At 46.4% G+C, this 20,601-nt stretch overlaps 1 protein-coding gene across 1 annotated transcript; it reads right to left on the minus strand.

Annotated features, from left to right (window-relative positions):
- Positions 1-5,479: 5,479 nt before the first annotated feature.
- On the minus strand, positions 5,480-9,442 carry LOC139059123 (F-box/LRR-repeat protein 14-like). Its single transcript, XM_070537042.1, has 2 exons — positions 7,864-9,442; positions 5,480-6,104 (listed from the first exon to the last, which is right to left on the minus strand). The coding sequence occupies exons 1-2, from the start codon at positions 9,349-9,351 to the stop codon at positions 5,847-5,849; spliced, it is 1,746 nt and encodes a 581-aa protein (XP_070393143.1). The 5' UTR covers positions 9,352-9,442; the 3' UTR covers positions 5,480-5,846.
- Between the last annotated feature and the right edge of the window lie 11,159 nt (positions 9,443-20,601).

Below are 20,601 nucleotides of genomic sequence, written 5' to 3' on the forward strand. Positions count from 1 at the left end.
ATGGTAAGTGTTTGAAGTATTTTAGGAACTTTGGGATTACTACGCATGTATACCCTATAATAAGTCATTGTCTTTGCACTAATTCGTGTTTACTGATTATTGTTGTTCTAATTTGTATTTTCTTGTTTAGTTGTGTACTTTGGGTAGTTTTGCCCCATTGATTGTCATCCCCCCTCCCTCTATGTAATGCCCTCTGGGCTCTTTAGGGTACCTGAATAAAGACAGTCTTTCTCAAGAGTTCTTTGAAACACATCCTAAAATAATATTGCATCTTTACTACTCATGAAGCTATGCTACATGGTCTCGGGCGCATCGCAAAGGCGACAAATCAGAGTAGATAAAGAAATTACTTGTTTGCACCACCAAGTTTGCCCAGGTAACGGTTATTATTATTATTATTATTATTATTATTATTATTATTATTATTATTATTATTATTATTATTATTATTATTATTATTATTATTATTTTAATCCATAAAAGTAGTAGCAAACAATAATTCCGGTCTGTGGAATGCTATAGACCCATTACACTGACGAATGTAGACTACAAAATTTATGTAGAAGTCTTATCTAATCGACTCCAGTATGCAATGTCATTACTTATTGGACCTCACCAGCCTTTCGAATTAAAAGGGCGTTTCATGCAATTTTATATCTAGTCCGTACTGATTTTCAGTATTGCTCATCCCACTGTGACCACTTTGCACTGCTTCAGATCGATTTAGCAAAAGCATTTGACTGAGTGAACCATGCTTACCGTTTCAACCTTTTGGATATATACGTTAATGTTGGCTCCCTTGTTTACAAAGGTGTTCGCATGGGCTACAGTAGCTGTCCTACCTGTATCATTACTAATGGTAATCTGTCCGAGCCGGTGTGTATTCTTTCCTCTGTAAAACGGGGACGTCCGTTATCGCCCCTTCTATTTGCCTTTTATTTAGAGCCATTGTATACAAGCATTCTAAAGTGCGGTGACATTCATGGTTTCTAACATTTTGGGCAACGAACTCAAAGTATTCGTATCTGTATAGCGCAACAAAACAAGGACACAAGAAGAAACGAAGACGAAGATAAGCGTTTGTATTCGTCTTCATTTCTTCTTGTGTCCTTGTTTTGCTGCGTTGTACAGGTACCGTTCAACAATGACCGACCAACAAGCCTATATCACCACCCTCGTCAAAGTATTGGCTTACGCAGATAATCTTGCCGTTTTATGATCCGACAAACAGGGCCTTGAGAAAGCTCTATCATTGTCTGAAAAATTTTGGCATGGCTTCTAGTGCCCAGATAAGTTGGTCAAAAACTGAGGTCTTCGGTTTGTTTTATGGGGATCTATGCCAACTCACTATGCTGGTACAAAATGGAAAACCATGCTGCCTAAATACCTTGGTGTTCCGCTTTATGCGTGTAAGCTTAGTGCACATTTCTGGCAAGAGCTTCAACGCCATGCGGATACTTTTACGGCACACCGCCTTGCTATGCTAGTAGGTAGGGCGACGGCTTGTAATTTGTTCCTGGCCGCAAGAATATGTTATGTACTGCAGACACTTCATTGCTCCCGGGCTTACACTCAAGGTTTTCATCGAATATTCGCTACTTTAGTATGGTCTTCTACCTATGAGCCTATGAGGCGAGATATCTTTAGACCTGTATGTGTTCTCGGATTTGGTCTGGTACGTATATCTGTGCGACAGATTGTTTCTCGATTCTTGTCTTTTTGATATATTTCACACCCAATACTACGATCATTCATACAAGTTAACTTGGTCAATGCTTTACCCAACCTGGCAGCTTTGTCTCCATATTCTGAATGACCTTATTTTGGGGGTTTTATGTATCAAGTATATTTCACTGTGCAATTCCTCTTGGTTCCCTTTTCCAATGAATATGTCTACACAGTGTCCAGGAAAGAACTGCATGAAGATTTGATATCACTGATTTTACCACCTCCCCTTTACCGTCCTACATTCCCCAGTTTGCCAGGTGTTGTGATTTCGGGGTGGAGGACGAAAGACGGACTCGTTTCGTAGACGAAGAAGAAATGAAAAACTTTGTACAATATTTACAGATAGTGGATGATAGCGTACAGTTAGCAGTAGGAGCGTATCAGACCGACCTGGCGGCTGCAAGCGACTCATTGTTTTCACAATCGGCCGGTTCTCCCTTAAATCCCTTGGGCGATACCTCGACGGCAGGAACCGGTTTGGGCGAGTTCTCGTCGGCAGGAACCAGGCGGGGCAGGGTGATTACCTCGCCCGCCTGGAATCCTTTATTCGTCGCGGAGAAGTGGGAGCTCTCGTCGTCTCGTGGTGGCCACGTGGTGCTCGTAGTAGGGCACAAGACAGGGCACGACGTACTTCAGCGAGTCCGCAAGTTACCTTTATCACCATGTACAAAAACGTTTTTCTTTAAATTGGGCTAAACACCCACGCTTGCAGATGGGGAATATATCTGAACCATATGAATGTGTTGTACCGGCGGTACAATACAAATGTCAAATAGAACAGCTCCTATGAAGGCTTTGTTAAAAGATTTGGTGATGGGGGAATAAAAGCCGTCATTAGGACTACGTGTATAGAGCCGACTTGGAGCATCGTAGACATCACTATAGATCCTACCACAATATCTATGGAATTCCGATTTTGTAGACACTAGGAAAATTCTGATTTTGCGTAAATTTAATGCGAAACACGCCTCATCCCCGATGCGTTTCGGTGGTCGCGGGATGTGCCTTCCGTTGGGGCGCTCCTTCACCGCCCAAAATGGCACCGACCTCTGAGGGCTCATGCGCTTGGCGTTGCTCAACACAGACAGATAAGTAGTCACTGAGTTGATAAGGAGTGATGAGGGGTTATATGGGTCTCATCACGGTTGATAGTGGTTCAACGCGGATGGATAAGGTGCTAAAGAGCAACAAGGGCTTATAATGGTCAGAGTAATTCTGATAAGTTTCATAATGACCGATATACGTTGGTATTGGTCGGACCAAGTTGATAAGGAAATTATAAGAGTCGGATCATGTCCGATAAGGTTCATAAGGACAGATAAGGGCTGATAAGGATTGGATCAATTGCCATAATATTGATAAGGACCAATACACGCTGATAAGGACCTTATCGAGCCCGATAAGGTTGATAACGACCGATAAGGGTTGTTAAGGGTTTATACTGGTCGGATCAAGTTTGATAAGACTGATAATGACACCGGGCGGGCTGCCTGAAAATGAGCAAATGGCACGATGCTTTCGCATACTTAACTCCAGCGGAGTTTCAGTCGTAATTTGTTCTTTCTTTATTGCACTCCTCCTCCACTGGAATATGGCTGCCACGGCAGGGATTCCAAGCCGCCACCTCGTGCCCAGCTGCAAGATACCATATCCACTGAACCATCACAGCAGGTTATTGAGCGCGTATAAGAGTCACTGTATATGTACAGAGGGGTCCACTGTTAAAGGGAACACTTGAGTGCAGAGCATGTCCGGATATTCCTCTATCGCAAGAGCACAATCGCCTATATTTGCAGCAGATAACGCGTGGTTGGTAACCACGATTCCTTTCGCCACATCTGTGTAATGCACTGACATTGCTTCCGCACCTTCATGCAGCTATATAGGGCGCGAGCAAAGTGACAGGCGTAGATTTCAGTGTTTCCATTTAACAGAGGAGCACACTGTACATAGCACGTTTGCTAGCTTGATCCTTGTTTTTAACCAACCCCGTATACTACTCCATGGGCATAGGCGTTGATTCCTTTCAAAACTGAACAGTAAGGAAACGCCTGTAGAGTCTGTCGCTTCATTATCGTCAGCTTCTACCCTCAACCGACCACGTCCTAAGTTCAAGGCTTCCACCTCATCTTACCCGTCACCTTGAGGCAAAATAACATCGGCTTCGTCTGAACGTCGCGTCCAGCAATATCCATCTGTCCCCGTAATGGAGTGACTACCGACACTTGTTGTGATAACCTTGGGGCGTTATAAACTGCGGATCACATTTTTTTGAACGTTCAGGGTATACAGAAACGAAAGAATTTGTTATTTTAATCAACGGCTCTGCTTTAAAAAAAAAAAGCCGCTAGATCTACGGGAAGCATGCTGGGTCCTACGCACTCTCCCTCAAAGCAACGTCAATCTTTAACTTCTTTTCTCGTTTTTTTTTTCAGTACACTGTCTTAATTGACTAGCACCGTCCTGTTTCGACATCAGCACCACCACCCTTATTGTCTCGATTTTACATACCATGATCACATGTTTTCTTGATTATTTTTTTATCTGCACTCCGCCTCCTATAGAAGCGTTTTATTCCCGATCTTTTTCCTTACGCCGAGTAGCATTCAAGCGGCTACGTGCACATCGGAAGAATTCTCTGCATTTTGTTAAAGTGTTTTCTCTCTCTGAACAATACGTGGCAACACAAAATAAGGAAAAATCAACTCTAAGTTAAAGCCAGGTGCATGTAGCATCGTATATTAATGATTGAACCATCTTGTTGCCACCGTATTTTGAGACTTGGCTACCATGTGTAACTTGTTGCAGCTTCACGAAAGACAAAAGAAAAGAATTCCTTCGGTTACATTTATATTGACATGAGATTGCGTTGCTACTTGCGGTGAAGAATCGACATAACGGCTATTTCGTTACATCTATACGTGCGTTTAGGTTAACTAAAGCGTTCTTACTTTGGAGGTGATTGCTTCACATATACCTGGTCTATTTAATCAAGCGATGTTTCTTTTTCTTTCTTTTTCTTAAGATTTGAAAGACACTGCTTGGTATTACGAAATTACTGTAAAAATCATTCTGTCGCTAGTATTTTATATTATTTTTTGTCTCGGGAGTACAATGTTTGTTCCGCCCTATCTGCAAACTTCAGCCATGCGTCGAGTTGAGTCTTTCATGCCCTGTCTGTAAACTTAAGCTGCGCGCTAGAGCAGCCGTGAACCAACTATTAGATCAGACCAAAGCTTTTTTGATGTTCTAAGACGCTCTCTGTTGGGCATAGCGGAGCCAGAAGATGGCGGACTATAAATTAGAAAGACTAGTCAAAGAACTGCACAGGCTGTGGAGTGGTAGTAGTTTATTAATTTGGATTATACGACGTCAACATCGATAAAATTGCGAACGTCCGTTTACAGTAGCTCGTGCGTTTCGCGAGCTTAATGTCTCATTAATATTCGTGTGCATCCGGACAGAAATTACAGACATCGATTCTTGTGGCACTTTTTCATATTAATGAAAAAAAAAATGTATTGTGTTCTGCAGAGGAACAGCGTAGTGAAATGAGCAAGAGCTTTATACGCCAAGCGTGTTGGTTTACGTTAAGTGGTTGTAGTTAAGTATATGTTCAACTAACTGCGGCATCAAACTACACCTCTATAATCTCACTACTATATCGTCTCAAGAGGATGAAGATTGAGATCTGCGTCGGGTTTGAGTAAATATGCATGATTTATAGTTCAGAAGGGAAACTAATGCAGAGTTGGAAGATTATATTTCTTGCAATTTATTTTCATATACCGGCGCGGCATTTTCTCATACGCCGAGGCAAAGGCGTTGCGTTACTAGCACGGTCCTCGAAGTTTGCAGTTTACGTATTATTCCATACGATCGTGTATTACTAAACCATCACGTACAATCAATCGCCTTAGCGTCAAATTAAAAAAAAAGAAGCGTCTGATGCCACTAACTCGAACGTCGAGGAATTTTGCATAACGCGCGAAGTCACTGAACGTCTACAGCGACAGCTCGTTCCGGCGTCTCCAACAGATGCCGCCAAGGCTACTCCCTATAGCGATACGATTACTCAGTCCGCTGCTGTGTTTCTTTTAGAGTTTTTTTTTTCGACCTTAGAGGAATTTCAGGTTTGGCAACCTGGCGATCAGACATCGCCTCCCGGCTGACGTGGTCCTCGGACATCCCTTGATGTCGATGGCCTTCAGGTTCTTGAGGTTGCAGGCGATCGTCTTGATGCCGTTGTCGCTGATTTCGTGGCAGCGCGAGATCTTCAGCGTGCTCAGACTGCCCAAGCTGCGCGCGATGCGTGCCATGCCCTTGTCGCCGACCATGCAGCCGCTCAGGTTCAGGCTCCGCAACTTCTGCATGCCCTGCACCAATACGCGGGTACTTTGGTAAATGTAAAGGAAGGCGAACGTTTGGTACGCTGCATATATGACATCGTCTTATCATTTGCGGCGAAGCGGTTCAGGCTCCGCAACTTCTGCATGCCCTGCACAATACGCGGATCCTTTGGTAAATATAAAGGAAGATGAACGTTTATTACGCTGCATATATGCCATTGTGTTATCATTTACAGTGAAGCTGTTTAGGCGGGATCCACAACGGTTTTCGTGCGACAGCGTGGTCGATGTCAGATGTAAATGCAACGCAACGTGTATCGGTGCCGTGAATTTGCTTTAACGTGCTAAATTATGATTATATAAAAGTTACCGTGCATGTATCTCGTTCGAATAGACGACAATTTATTCCAGCTAAAAGTTGGAGCTCAGCTAGGATATTGTACGGCTGCTGCGGTGAAAGCTCACTCCCTGTTTTGCAGCATGTGGGAGCCGTCACTAACAACAGCCATTATCATCGATATTATCATTGTCGATGTTTACCTGCAGCTTCAGTGCAGCTTTTTCGTTATTTTTCAGCGCTTCTCTTTGCTTGAAATTGTCGGATTTTTGTCACTCACTTAAAATTCTCGAATGCAACGATAAAAGCTCCGTGGTCGTTGATCGCCACAATAAGCGTTTCGTTAAAAAAGAAAGATTCCGGCTGAGCCCATTTCATGATGAATGTTGAGTTCAATGCGATTGGAGTTCTAATGCTATTTCACTTCCATTTCGAAGCGTGAAGTCACGGGATCGCATAATGGTCGCCGTGGTAACGCACCTTTAGAGATAGGATGCAAAGACGTTCCTCTACCACAGTTCTTCATTACGCCGTCTATCACAGCGAGCTCTTCAGGCCTTTGGAACATTTCAAGCCGATGTTTATTACTACAGTCAAGGCATACTGCGGTGCAAACAAACCATTGAGAAAATGTGCGAGAGAGATACAGGCGTATTTATTGCAATCTTAAAAATGGTGTCCAGCTTTGACTGTAATCATGCGTTGGCTGAGGATTGAGGGTGTTTTGTTTACAAGGATAAGGAGGCAATAATTGAAAATGCCTTTTTCCTGGTGGCAGGAATTTTAGGAAGTATTGAGAGAGTTTGTTCGAAAATACGTTCGCGATTAATGCACTAGGTTAGTAAGCAAGCCCACTTGTGCATGCCTATAATGCCATGTCAGTTTTATTCCCTCTCAATAAGCCTTTTTGTTATTTTGTTTCCGGTGTAGTGCGAGAACGTGCTCGCGGTATCAGACCCGCATGATTGTAGAACGTAGTAGTTGTTTTCAGAATGACGGGGCCGTTGTTTATTAATTTGTAGGAGCACTATAGGTAATTGTAGCACGTCCTAGAATTTACTTCATAACTGAAACTGCGTCCAGAACTTTCGGTCACACGCGATCATCATTCGAATAGACGAATTCCGAGCGTGCGTACAGCTATTGCTGCCGCTGAGTTGCTTCTCTTCACTTTCTTTGAGGGCGCGCGCAATAGACCGCCAAGTTCTTGCCTGCCTTGCCTGCTATAGCTAGGGCACCGTCACACCAATGGAAGAATATATATATAACCTGGCAGCATATAATAGTTGAGCCTCAGCCATATAGTGCTTTTCGCGTAATGCGTAAAGTTTTGTTACCGGCTCGAACACTGCTCGAACTACAGGACATATCCAGTATGATACATTTGCGTGACGCCACGCATATCGTAGGTTTCGCAGCATTGTAGAGGAGAGCGAAAGCAGTTGTCACCTGTGCTATGTAGCGGGCTCCAGCATCGTTTATGGCCGTGAAACTGACGTCCAGTTCCAGAATATTCGACTGCGTTTTGCCGGGCGCCATGTAGGCCATCGCCTTGTTCCTTAACTTGCTGCAGCCCTTCAGGTTCACCACCTCCAGGCTAGATATGCGTGACAAGTGCTTCAGAGCGATGTTCGTCAGGCCCATGCAGAGCCTCATGTGAATGGCGCGCAACCTGCGCAGATGCGCTGACACGACAGCGATGCCTTCTTTGGTGACGAGGTCGCACTCGGATATGTTCAGCACCCTGAGATCGGTCAACTTCTGCGCCAACGCGGAGATGCCGACGTCCGTGACGGGACATGCAGTGATGTTGAGCGTCATCAGCGTGAGCAGGCCCGAACCACGGGAGACGTTCGAAATGGCGTCGTCGTCGATGTGGTTGCAGTAAGCGATGTCGAGGCTGGTCAGCGAGAACCGGCCGGCGGCGAGGTGATGAACGGTCAGTCCCGTCAAGTCCTCGCAGCCGGCCAGGGCCAGGTTCTTGAGGGACGTCATCCTGCCCACGTGCTCGAATCCCGCGTCCGTAACACCGAGGCACATGCTGAGGTCCAAGCGCGACAGGTGGAGCAGGCCCAAGCTGATGGACTCCAGACCGGCGTCGGAAACGAGCGCGCAGTCTTCGAGGCCGAGATGCGTCAGCGCTTTCGCGCCAAGCGTCGCCGACAGCACACCGTCCTCGCAGAATCCCGCCAGCTGCTGCAGGCCCGCGCTGGACACCTCGCATTCCTTGACGTCAAGCACCCTGAGCCTGGTCAGCCTGGCGGCGACGAAGCCCATGCTGGAATCGGTAATGTGGTCGCAGGCGATCAAGTACAGCTCCTCGAGGTTGGGAAGCTGGTTGGTGAGGCAATCGATCGCCGAGTCGTCGATCTGCGGGCACCAGCTGAGGTTCAGGATCGCGAGCGATTCGCACACCCGCTGTTCGAACGCCCCCAAGACGACGCTGTTGTTCACGCTGAAGTTGTCGGACAGATCGAGCGACTTCATGTGCGGCAGCGCCCGGACCAGCTGCGCCACCTGGTCGCCCTTGAAGCCGAGCACCTTCACGCGCCGTATGCCCCGTCGAGCGAGGCAGTCCAGGACCGAGGCGCTGCACTCGGACAGCCTCAGCCGCGCCTCCACATCCACCCAGTTGCAGCGCTCGTCGGCGATGGCCCTCCAGGTGGTGCACACCTGCGCCACGCGGCCCCGGTTTTGCACGTCGAGGTAACCGAAGATGAGCCGAATGACCTCTGGGTTCAGAATTTCGATGCCCAGCTCGTCTGAGCAAGGAGGCTGAGAGTCCGACGCCCCCGTCGCCGCCGCCGATTCTGCGTCTGTCGGCGTGCTGCTAACGGCGGTGTCTGGAGAAGGCGAAGAGCAACGGCGCTGATCTTCCGCCTGTTCGGCGTCAGCCGGGCAACCATCGGCGACTTCCGTCGCCGGCTGGCTTTCCATGGCTGAACGGCTGTCATCTCAATACGGCCCGCGGCGCTGGCGAGACGCCTGCGACGGCCATGGCTTGGCCTGCCGCTTGCGGATGACGATGTCGATGATGGTTAACGTCATGATGATTGTTGTCGGGATAGGCACGGCAAAAGTAGCGCATACCTGCGATTCCCCGTGATGTTTATGTCGGCTTATTTAAATGGCACGTATTTCGAGGATGAATTAGCCGAGGTATGCTAATGGAGATGATCGATTCGCTATGCCCTGGAATCAACAAATAACTGCCCATTCTTCTTCTTTTACTAAAGCTGTGACACCTGCACACCGAGATTTAACAACTTACATGATGATGATAATGATCTCAAACCATAGCGCGTGCTCACTAAAGGACATGGGGAAAGAATCGAGTGGCGCAGGCCAAATGCGTAAAAAATGTGAACGTTGAATCTCAAGGTCCGCAACTTCGTATATGATCGCAACACACAGATATAATTATTCGAATATTTCCGGTTAGGTTGTCTAAAGCGGGCTAGATTTTTTTTTTATCTGACGTGAAATTCTAAAATTTTCTACGTAAGTACTGCAAAAGACCCCTTCACAAATTATTGACATATACACGGTGTATAATTCCACGCCATCTCTGTATGTTCGTTTAGACCCCATTTACATATTCGTGATAGAGTTTTCAATGCGGATTTACAGAGCACAGTAAACTTGATGCCTATTTTCTTTTTGTGTACTTATTTATTTTCAGCTCCTTTTTTTTCTACAACAATTGCAACGCTCCGCGAAATTGGCAGCTTCTTTGTTATTTCATAAATGCAGCAAAGTTCATCCGATTTGGTGCATTGCATGCACAGAAAAGAAATTATTTGTTGTCACGTAGTTAGATACGAGCTCCCAAGGTAAACCTATAAAAAGTTGTTTCGTGATTCACAATTATGCTACTGTGGTCTTCACCGTCACTACAACGTGACGATATGACTCAACATTTCCGATGTGTTGTAGATGTTTCTTTTCGACTTGTTTTTGTCAATCTTCACCAATTATTGTAAACTTTCGCAAGGGGGCACATCAATTACGAAGAATCGGTAGCCATAAGTTTTCAAACGAACGCCGGCCAAATAAAAAAAAAAAAGAAACCTCCTTACAATTTGCGTTTTGCGCATCTGTCTTGCACGTCTCCTGCACGTCTCCTGTAGCCTCCATGAGTATACGCGCCGTAAGAAAAGCGTTAGTTCAAATTTGTCGCTGTTTTCGCAATGCTTCTCTTTCTTTCTTTTATCGTTGTTTTTACCTCCACTTACAATGTCTCAATCGTTGTAATGTACCACGTTAATGTAAGTGCGCCAATCTGACACAGACCCCTTGTACGTAGCCTATAGGCAGGGAAGAAAAGAGAAAAAGAAAAGTCGTTCAGGTTGGTTTTTTCAAAGAGCGTCACGCTTTGCCACCGAGAATGTCAGGGTCGTCCGTTACATCAAGTTCAATGCACTGTGGTAGCTGCACTCACGGAAGGCCCTGATCTTTCATTTCGTGCTGCCATACGAAGGGAGTCGAAGCGTGGCAAACAGACAGCCCGCGTCTGTCGCAATGTGGGCGAGATAAAGCTTTTAGTTGATGAGTTTGGTTAAAACGGCATGGTATATAGTACGGCACCACTGGTTCGTTTGTCTGCGGACTGCACCGGCTGAAGTTGGCTTGATACCTACGGCAGCGCTGTTCGGGCAAACTTGAGGGGATATTTGATTCAAACATTTCGCGCCTCTTGCTTCGTGAGTCAATGATGCGTCAACGAGTACAAAAATGTATTCATACAAAGTGGAAAGGGGATTGTACTCGTCAGGAATTTGTACGTTGCGTGAATACGCAGGTGGCGTTGTACGTATGGCAGAATTTTCAACAACGAAACGTTATACACTAGGCACCAGAAGCTCATTTTGCAATTTTTGCAAGGAATCTTTTTCAATAACATCTATGGAACGGTTGACGCTTGCTTGAGAAGCAAAATCGGCTCTAAATTTATTTGTGTCTTAAGAGACTTTTTTTTTTATTGAATGTACTTGCAGAAGAGGTTGGCATCGTGAGTATGACACTTTTTTTAAGGTCACCCTATGAACAAAATAGTTTGCCACTTAAGTTGTATTACCTGAACATGCGGCTTGTCCCTGCTTGACAAACATTATAATCACTTTGCTAATTAACAAAGTAGGAGATGTAGTTAAAATTCTGCTTACACCCGAGCATTAGAGCCATGGAATTCAACCCGGCAAATTTGGGGGCATATCTGTCCAGTAGGGAGCCTAAGCGGTGCAGGAGTTTTAATACATCCATCTGTAAATGTGCGCCGACTGTGTTAATTGACGGCCGATGTCTTAATCTCCCGAAAAGCTTTCCTTACGTAGTTATGAAAAATGCGTTGGTTTACTATAAAGCAATTGAGATCCTTTTTTAACAGAAATATTCTTTTTGGTAAAGAGAGCATCTTGATGAGAAACAAGAAAATTGAGTCGATCAGTTCTTAAAATATGCAGTAAGCTCACGTTAATAGTAGTAATCACTGTCTTCATTTGGGAAGCCTGCAATATAGCGGCCCTAGATTCTTCCAATGCTATCGGATTCGCATGCTGCCATGAATTCTCTTCCTATTGGGAGACAGAGAGAGGCCATATAATTAGAACTCACGCAAACGTCAGTACTTCTAGCAGAGCTCGATACTTCATATGAGGATTAATGAAAAAGAATAAAAGGACGGATAAAAAAGAATTAAAAAATACAGGGGGGAAAGGAGAACTCAGCGTACATCAAACAAAGGTGAAAGGGCGTACAATATAGCCCCACTGCTGCGAAAATGAAATGGCTATGGTGATTCGCACGGCGTTGTTCTTCATGTTCCACAGGCCAGTAACTGACTGAGCTAAAGCTGCACGCAATGAACTATTACGCCGAGCACGTCCTTTGCTTACAAACGCAAATCTGCATATATGTTTCACATTTGCATAGCACGTGTTCTGTGCATTCTGCACTACTTTGCACTCCGGACAGAACGCCGAACTGCAGCTACCGTATCTTTCGCAGAAACACTCAAGGGTATACGCTGTATACGCGAAGTTCTTGAGTGCGTCACTTCTGACGCTGCCATTTTTTTTTCTTTTTTTTAGCTTACGCAAGTCGCTTTCGTCCGCTAATCGTCATTATCTATTCCGTTTCTTCGAATATTCTTGGTGTGTTATAGGTTTAGTTTAGTGCCCATTCGGGCGCTGCTCGAGTTGCCGCTCGCTGAGCAAGATGCCGCAAGGCAAAGGCACGGTATGGGGTATATTGAAAGCGAATGGAAATAAATTATAGGTGGCCTGCTGGTATCGAAAGTACTTGTGGTAGAGCCGAGAATCTGCCTGTTGGTCACGTCAAGCAGGATGGAGAAAGTGCGACGTGCTTCGACTTCCGCCGCGAAAAAAAATGCAGCTTATTGTCCGATGGAGACTCAATTGAGTTAACCAGTAACGACCATTCTTTATGAGCACTAGACCGCTGAAGTCCGTTATAGCTTGCAGATGTCACACGGGCGTAAGCGTGTGGTCAGCTTTAGTGATGAGAAGTATACGGTAACTTCAGCTCCCGTGTTTACGACTAAATGCGGGCCACTTGCGGGATCTGCAATGCAAGAGAAGCGACATTTCAGTGGAACCACTCGACTACATTAGCCATTCCTCGTCTCGTTTCCCAACTAGTCGCTGGTCTGCATGCTGGGTTTTTCCGACGCGCTGAAACGGTGATGGGGCCGTGCAGTACACGACTAGGGGGCAAGGGGGCGAGGGGAGGGTTAAATTAAATTATGGGGATTTACGTGCCAAAACCGCTTTTCGATTATGAGGCACGCCGTAGTGGAGGACTCCTGAAATTTCGACCTCCTGGGGTTCTTTAACGTGCACCTAAATCTAAGTACGCGGGTTTTTTTCGCATTTCGCCCCCATCGAAATGCGACCGCCGTGGTCGGGATTCGATCCCGCGACCTCCGGGCTCAGCAGCCCAACACCATAGCCACTGAACAACGACGGCGGGTTGGGGGGAGGGTTGGATTTGGCCTATGGGGAGCAGGTGGCGAGTGGGCAGGGAAGCCGGACCACCGGGGCCGGAATTGCGCAAGAGTGCTGTGCTGGTAACGAACCAAGCTTTGATGGGGCTGAGAAACCATCACGGTGGGAGTTAGGTAACGAACATTACGCCGGTCTTTACAATTTCGCTCCAAGATGATGTGGAAGTCGTCGCTGAGGTATTTGAACTAAATACCTAACGGTGAAAAGAATGTGCAAAACAACGTGGTAGGCGTGGTACGACGCTGGTGGGCCATCTCGATCACCGCGTCGACGCGAGAGCTGACCGAGTGAGTTGCTGAAGTTGGTTGTAAGAAGCAACTGCGTCTACAAAAAAGCCACTGTGAGAAAAGTTGCTTCAAACTATAGTCATAAAAACTTGCTGCTTCCTTTCCAAACTAGCTATCCATCTGACGTGTCGGTTGCATATCAAAGATCACCTCGTCAGCAATGAACGGCTGAGCCGCCTGAACTCTGATAGTGACATATGCGGACGTCACTATCACTATCATGCGCGATTTACATGGTTGCCTTAGAGCCGTGCTATCATAGCTTCGTGTATGGTGTATCATGGCGGCTGAACGGGTGCACTGAGAAGGACAGGCACTGGATGTAGCCTTTGCTTCCTGTGATGCACGCAGCAAAAATAGTTAGTTACTTAATATACGCAGTATACGCAGCCCCCCTGCGTACTTAAGTACGCAGGGACCTGCACGTTACAGATTACCATTCACTGGGCTTATGTGCTACAGTGTACGACGTTATATTTCCCACTGGTCGAGCGTCTCAACATGACTAAGCTCACGTGGCTGTTCTATCATTTTTGGAGGCCGCACATTTAGATTCACCGATTACCGACCACGCATTTGTGTAGTGCTAATTTGTGGAACATTTGCCGCACGTTAGATGACACCCGATGAGTGTGTGACGCAGATGCACGTTTTATTCTGGTGTTGCTGTCAACGTTTTCTTCTTTAAATCTTTCTTCACTCCGCTCACTATGCCCCCTCCCTCTAAACATCTTTCCTGTTGCTTACTCACTACTCTTTTATTTATATGCTTTTTCTCTTTTAAAGGCGGCAGGCGTCGTGCCCCTCCTGGTGGCAGTTGCCAGCTAGATGCTTCTTTTCTTTCTTTTTTTTTGCTGTCGTTGATCATTTTTACGCGAACAAACATAATAATGCAAGAGTAATGCTAAGAAAACAACGTCACGACAGTGCAGCTCCCCAGGGCAGAGTGCATTGAAACTTGGATGCGAAGGATTCTTGGGACCAGATGTGTTTGACCTTCGGGTTTCCTTCAGCTTGCGTGAGCCGCATATTAGCGAGTTGAGCCCAGAATGGTTGAAGACATGCAGTAGGGGCAACTAACGACTTTATTTCTTACTGCTCCGGTATGAAAGACTCAGAGTGGGAAAGGAAGGCATCAGGATGCTTGATTCCACGTCACCAATCTCGTGAGAGGGACACACGACGAAAGGCAACGAACCTTCAAGCATGAACCAACTAGCCCAAGCAAGAGTTTTACTTAAGCTGGAATAGTCTGGTTTATGCGGCGGCCACTCCAACCTTCGTAGTCTCCGACGCTGGGGCAATACTATACTCGATGACAACCTAATAATTGCGAACAAGCTCCACCTAAAAAAAGCGCAGTCCACCTGCCCTTCAGCTCTGAAAGGGAGCCAAACCAGCCGGAGTCCTCTCATAGTTAAATGAATTTTGTCTGCTAATGTAAATGCAGGGCTAATTGGAAAATAAAAACCCGTTGTTTCAAGCAAAAATATTTTCTTTCGTTCAGCCGTTATGTCAGGATCACCCATAAAACTTGCCCTAAGCAATCATGTTTTGACTTGAAACGGGTGACACAAAGACAGATCTGCATGCTTATTAATCTGCGCGAAAACAACGGAAGGCGTCCTTCTATCTCTGCATGTCTTGTCTTGTTTCTTTCACCAGTAAGCGTCTTTCCCAAATCACCCGTCTTTCTTCTACCTTACTGAAATACAGATCTCTCTGGAAAAACTGACATTTTAAATACGCGATACCACTCGGCGTCAGGTAAATAGCCTATAGACTCGTGTATGGGCCGCACTCGGGTAAGGGCTGCACGCCACACTTGGCAGCCAAAAACTGGAAAAACAAGAAAAGAATTTCCGACAGAGAAGAAATCGTACTCGGTGCGCCGATGCCGCGCGCGCGCATCGGCAAATTTTCGTGCGCTGAGTACTTCCGCGTGCCGCTACTAGATGGCGAGAGCTGCACGTTGACCTCTGACGCAATGGTTACGGGGCACGGAGGAAGGAAAGTAAGGAGAGGCCCTGACGTCACTCTTTGTGAAGCAAAAGTGAAGCCGGAAGTTGGCGCTGCTCATCGCGACGCTCCGCCTTTTGTGCCACCCTCCTCTCTTGTTTACGTCTTTAGCGAAACCACGCCGCGCTGCGCGTGGTTTCGCGCACGCTCGCGCAACATCCGGCTGAGCACGGTGCAGGTAACACAGCGCAACAAGACACGGTGACTAACGCAAACCCGCCCACACAGCGCCTTTGCCACGGCACGAAACCTACCAGAGCAACACGTGTGAGCGCTCAAAATCAGAACAACGCCGCCATTGTGACCCAAAAGGCGTGGCCATACAAAAAAAATAAGAAAGCAACAAAAAATGAGAACCTACTACGTCATTTCCGCCACACTTTTCTCCTAGCGCGCGGAGGGGGTAGGGCCTCTCCTTAGTTTCCTTTCTCCGTGTTACGGGGTCTGCACAGGTCACCGACTGCGCCGGTACGGTGCCGTGTGACGTCCGCACCTCGACTAAATTCTGTAAAAAAAAGTGCGGCCTTTTCACAAGTATATACGGTAAGCGAGTTCTATTAGTGGTATATAACTTTTTTTATATATATAATTGTCAGCGTACTCCGGCTGACTCAGTTCGCTTTCAAAGGTGAAGGATAGGTAACACCGCGTTTTTGTGGTTGGAGCTCGTTTGTACATGTTTGTACCTTTAAAGCGAAGCCTTCTTGCCGAGTTACATGCAGTTCTTTCTTATGTATGGGGTCTCTTACGCCACATGTGGTTAACGGGATGGCGCCATCTAGGAACGGTGCAGCGAAAAGGGGGTTTACGAGTTTACCGTTTCAAGCATAGAGTTTCGTGCAGCAATGCTAGTGGGAACTGTGGCTCTAAAGTGTCTGCAGGAGCTGCATGCCGGATGAGTCAACCTGCATGGGATTGGTGGTTACTGCACGGAATTGCCTAAAGTCCTTTTGGCTTCAAACGGCCACGTGACTTTACGAAGTCACCATTGTGGGGATTTGGAGAATTCGACGCGCCATTGCGCGGGCGCATTTCACCCATGTCTGTAATCCTTAGCCACCTTGTCCTTGCTCCGAACCAGTTTTAGCGGTGGCGCTCCACTCGCGATGGTTCGCGGGTGAGGGCGGAGCTAGTGACGTCACGCAGCGGCCCCTGGTGGCTACTGCCGTGACGGTACCGGCTCTCTTCTCCTTGGGACAGCACCCGGTGCGTACGATGCTCTCTCTCATCCGCCGACACCTTTGTGACTAGGATTGAGCTCACGCACGGTGCCTTTGCCCGTGCGGGGAGCGCTTACCTCGTGTTGTTTCCTATCCCGACGCTAAGCCAAAGAACGGGTGCCTAGTGCTCGCGCGAGGTCGTACCACGCCTAGCCGCACTCATCGGAGGCCCAAGCCGAAGGAGATTGCCCGAGCTCTCGCGAGTTGGCCCATTCGTTATCGCCAGAGCAAGTAGCATAGCCGCCGGGACTTTTCCTAGCGGCGCGTCCCAGCTTGAGCCTGTGCCCTCGCAGCGACGTGCTACAGGCGCCCCTAGCTGTATTTTTCGCCCTTGGTGCGGGAACCCTTTGGTTCCCTGCCATCCCGGGACAGGGCGTTTGTGCAGTGTTGGTTGCCGTTGGAAACGATAAACGGTTTCCTTCATTTTAGGGCAATACTGTGTTTTTGCGTGCGTCGCTCGGTAGCCCCTTGTGGCCTGAGCTCGCGCGCAGCGGCGCTAGAGGCTGACGGCTGACGCGGCCCTGTGGCTCGCTAAGCTCGAACTCGCGGTGGTCGGTACTCCTGTGAGACCCGAAGACCCCACACCATTTTCAAGAACTTACGGGGTCATAGATCATTAAACAAACATTCATAACATTGTGCGATGGCAGGATTCGAGCACAGGGTCTCTAGCACGCGAAACCCCGCCGTGGTTGTTCAGTGGCTATGGTGTTGTGCTGCTGAGCATGAGGTCGCGGGATTGAATCCCGGCCACGGCGGCCGAATTTCGATGGGGGCGAAATGCGTAAACACCCGTGTACTTAGATTTAGACTCACGTTAAAGAACCCCAGGCGGTCGAAATTTCCGCAGACCTCCACTACGACCTGCCTCCTAATCAGAAAGTGGTTTTGGCACGTAAAACCCCATAATTTAATTTTTAGCACGCATGCCTGATATCAAGACCATAACGCCACGGACGCATGCGTCGACAAGCGGCATATATATATATGTTCTGCCCGAAAGGCGAAGCATCGATTGCGATAGCAAAATAGTAGACAGCTATATGAAGCTATACTAAAATAACACAGTATATTGTATTCAGACCCCGTAATAAGACATATACAAGCGAAAAGATTCTCAGCTTTCAGGGACAGCCACGTTACGTCGCGTTACGTCAAAAAAATTCCGCGGTGTCTTTTTTCACGAAAATTTGGACCGGTCTGTTCACATCGGCTACTCACGAAGAAACAACTCCCGAGCAGCTGGCATTCTCTGCACGTTACGTTGCTTATTACCTTTATGGCTAAAAAACAAATTTACTACACAACAATACATTCGCACCTTCACTACTGCCTTCTTATACGGGAGACAACGATAAAAACTAACCTTGACTATTTGCATTTGCTACAAAAAGGAGCTCTGCGTTTAATTGAACTGCTGCCCTTTCGAGAACATACAGCGCCACTTTTCAAAATGCATGTACTGCTAATAATTAATAAGATCCGATATAAAAATTAGCTATGGTTGCATAGAACAAAGTTAAATGTAACCCAACTGAATTTTTAAAGAAATTTGTAGAGAAAGATTGCAGCCACAATTGACGACACATCATCTACAAGAAAGATACGTTTCGTACTAAATGCGGCACTCAAAAATTATCATACCAAATTCCTGACTTTCTTAACGAACACCCCACTGTAATGACATTAATTGAATAAAGCTCTTCCGTTCATATTCCAGTCGAAAGAAGATGCATGTCTACCTTTTAAAAATCCAAACCTAAATTCACACCACTTTCAATTCCTTCTTTTATCTTATGTTACTTTCATATGCTGCACTTGTCTTTTTTTTAGCTATACTTCTGTATAAGGTCTTTTTATTTGTTTTTTGCTTTCGTGTGCAAACCATCTCAATATACATTTTTTGTGTCTACTAGCATGACTTCTTTAAAAATCACGATGTGTATTCTTTTCTAACCTATATTCATATTTAGATATGGCTGGTTATTCACATATGTGTAAGCGGGTGATCGGCGCTCTGTCAGGCTTTCTGTGCCTTTACGCCGATTCCCTAGGCAACTATGCGTACTGGTTGTCTGAAATAAATACGCTTTTAAAAAAGTAAGGATATTATATTTATCAGCCATATAAACTTCCAAACATTCACTTACTAACTCAACAGGCATGGTGTCACGTGCGCACGGGTAAACACGAACACATCTCGCTCGATGACCGCGGTAACTCGCAGTCAAAAACGCTCGAAATAAGAAGCGTAGCAGCAGCAGTGAGCGAATAGACCTTCGAGGTGTCTCTCGCTGCCACGCGAACTAAACGTCAAAAGCACAGCATTGCGTGTATATATATATATATATATATATATATATATATATATATATATATATATATATATATATATATATATATATATATATATACGTCGGGTCCTGCGTGCTGAACGTCGGGTCCTGCGTGCTGAACTTTGAAGAAAACCCCTATATATATATATATATATATATATACTGGCCCGCAGCGCACTTAGACCACGCCGCAGATCGCTTGGAGGGAAACGGTGGTCGCGCGAGTCGTCATGCCGTTGTGGTCGTGCCGTGCCATTTCCGGCTTCATCGTCCTGTTTTCGTCGTACCGTCGTCGTCACGCAATCGTAGGCGTACACTCGTCGTCATCACATTGTCCTCATGTCGTTGTTGTCACGCTGCCGTCGATATGCCGCGTTTGCCGTTCCATTAAGGTCATTACTCATTCGTCATTCCATCATCGTCCCTGCGTCGGCGTCATACAATCGCAGTCGTGCTGCAATTCTCATGAGAGACCTTGGCGATCAAGCGTTATAGCAAAGTAGGACGATACCAAAGCAACGGAACTCTCAGAATGACCAACAGAAATGTTAAATTAAATAAACGTATATTCAGAAATGTACAATTAGTACATGACCGGGGTTGTTGGAGAAATATGGGAGAGGCCTTTGCCTTGCAGTGGGCGTAACCAGGCTGATGATGATGATATTCAGAAAAATGGTGTGTCGCTACATTTCTCGAATGCTAATCGCGTTGCCATCGACAGTCATCGAGAGTTGAGTTCTGCCGCAGTTTTTTTAGGTTGCGACCGGCTATTGATTGTGAATCAGCTGCTTGTGCCAAATGAAAAAAAAAATGCTTTGCATTTTTGCTTGCAATTTGAATGTGTCTGTAATGCACGCGCATTGCAGTGAGGCCTTTAAAAGTAGCTCAACGGTGGTATTGTGTGGCGGCAGTAACCGGCCTGGTTAAGGCTGCCCGGGCAAAGGCGGTCGCGCGTGGAAGCGTGGTCCGTATCAATTACCAATCCAGGACGATCGAGCTTGCAATGTATCTGCGTCGGAGCCACAAAGCGGCGTGTCGGTATGCACACCGAGCTGGAGGCCGTGTGTATGACTTATCGTTATTAAAATAAAAGTCGCAGTTTTCCCCGAAAGGCGAAGCGTCACTTGCGATAGCAAAATAATAGACAGCTATACTAAGTAAGGACACTAGTTTTATCGACCGTATATAAGCTTGAGAGCATTCGCTTACTAACTGAATTAACAGGCACGGTGTCAGCGCGCACAAGCAAGCGCGAACACATCCCCCTTGATGATCGCGGACACTCGCTGTCAAAACG

The sequence above is a fragment of the Dermacentor albipictus genome, chromosome 4 (assembly GCF_038994185.2).
Source record: "Dermacentor albipictus isolate Rhodes 1998 colony chromosome 4, USDA_Dalb.pri_finalv2, whole genome shotgun sequence".
NCBI classification, from domain to species: Eukaryota; Metazoa; Arthropoda; class Arachnida; order Ixodida; family Ixodidae; genus Dermacentor; species Dermacentor albipictus.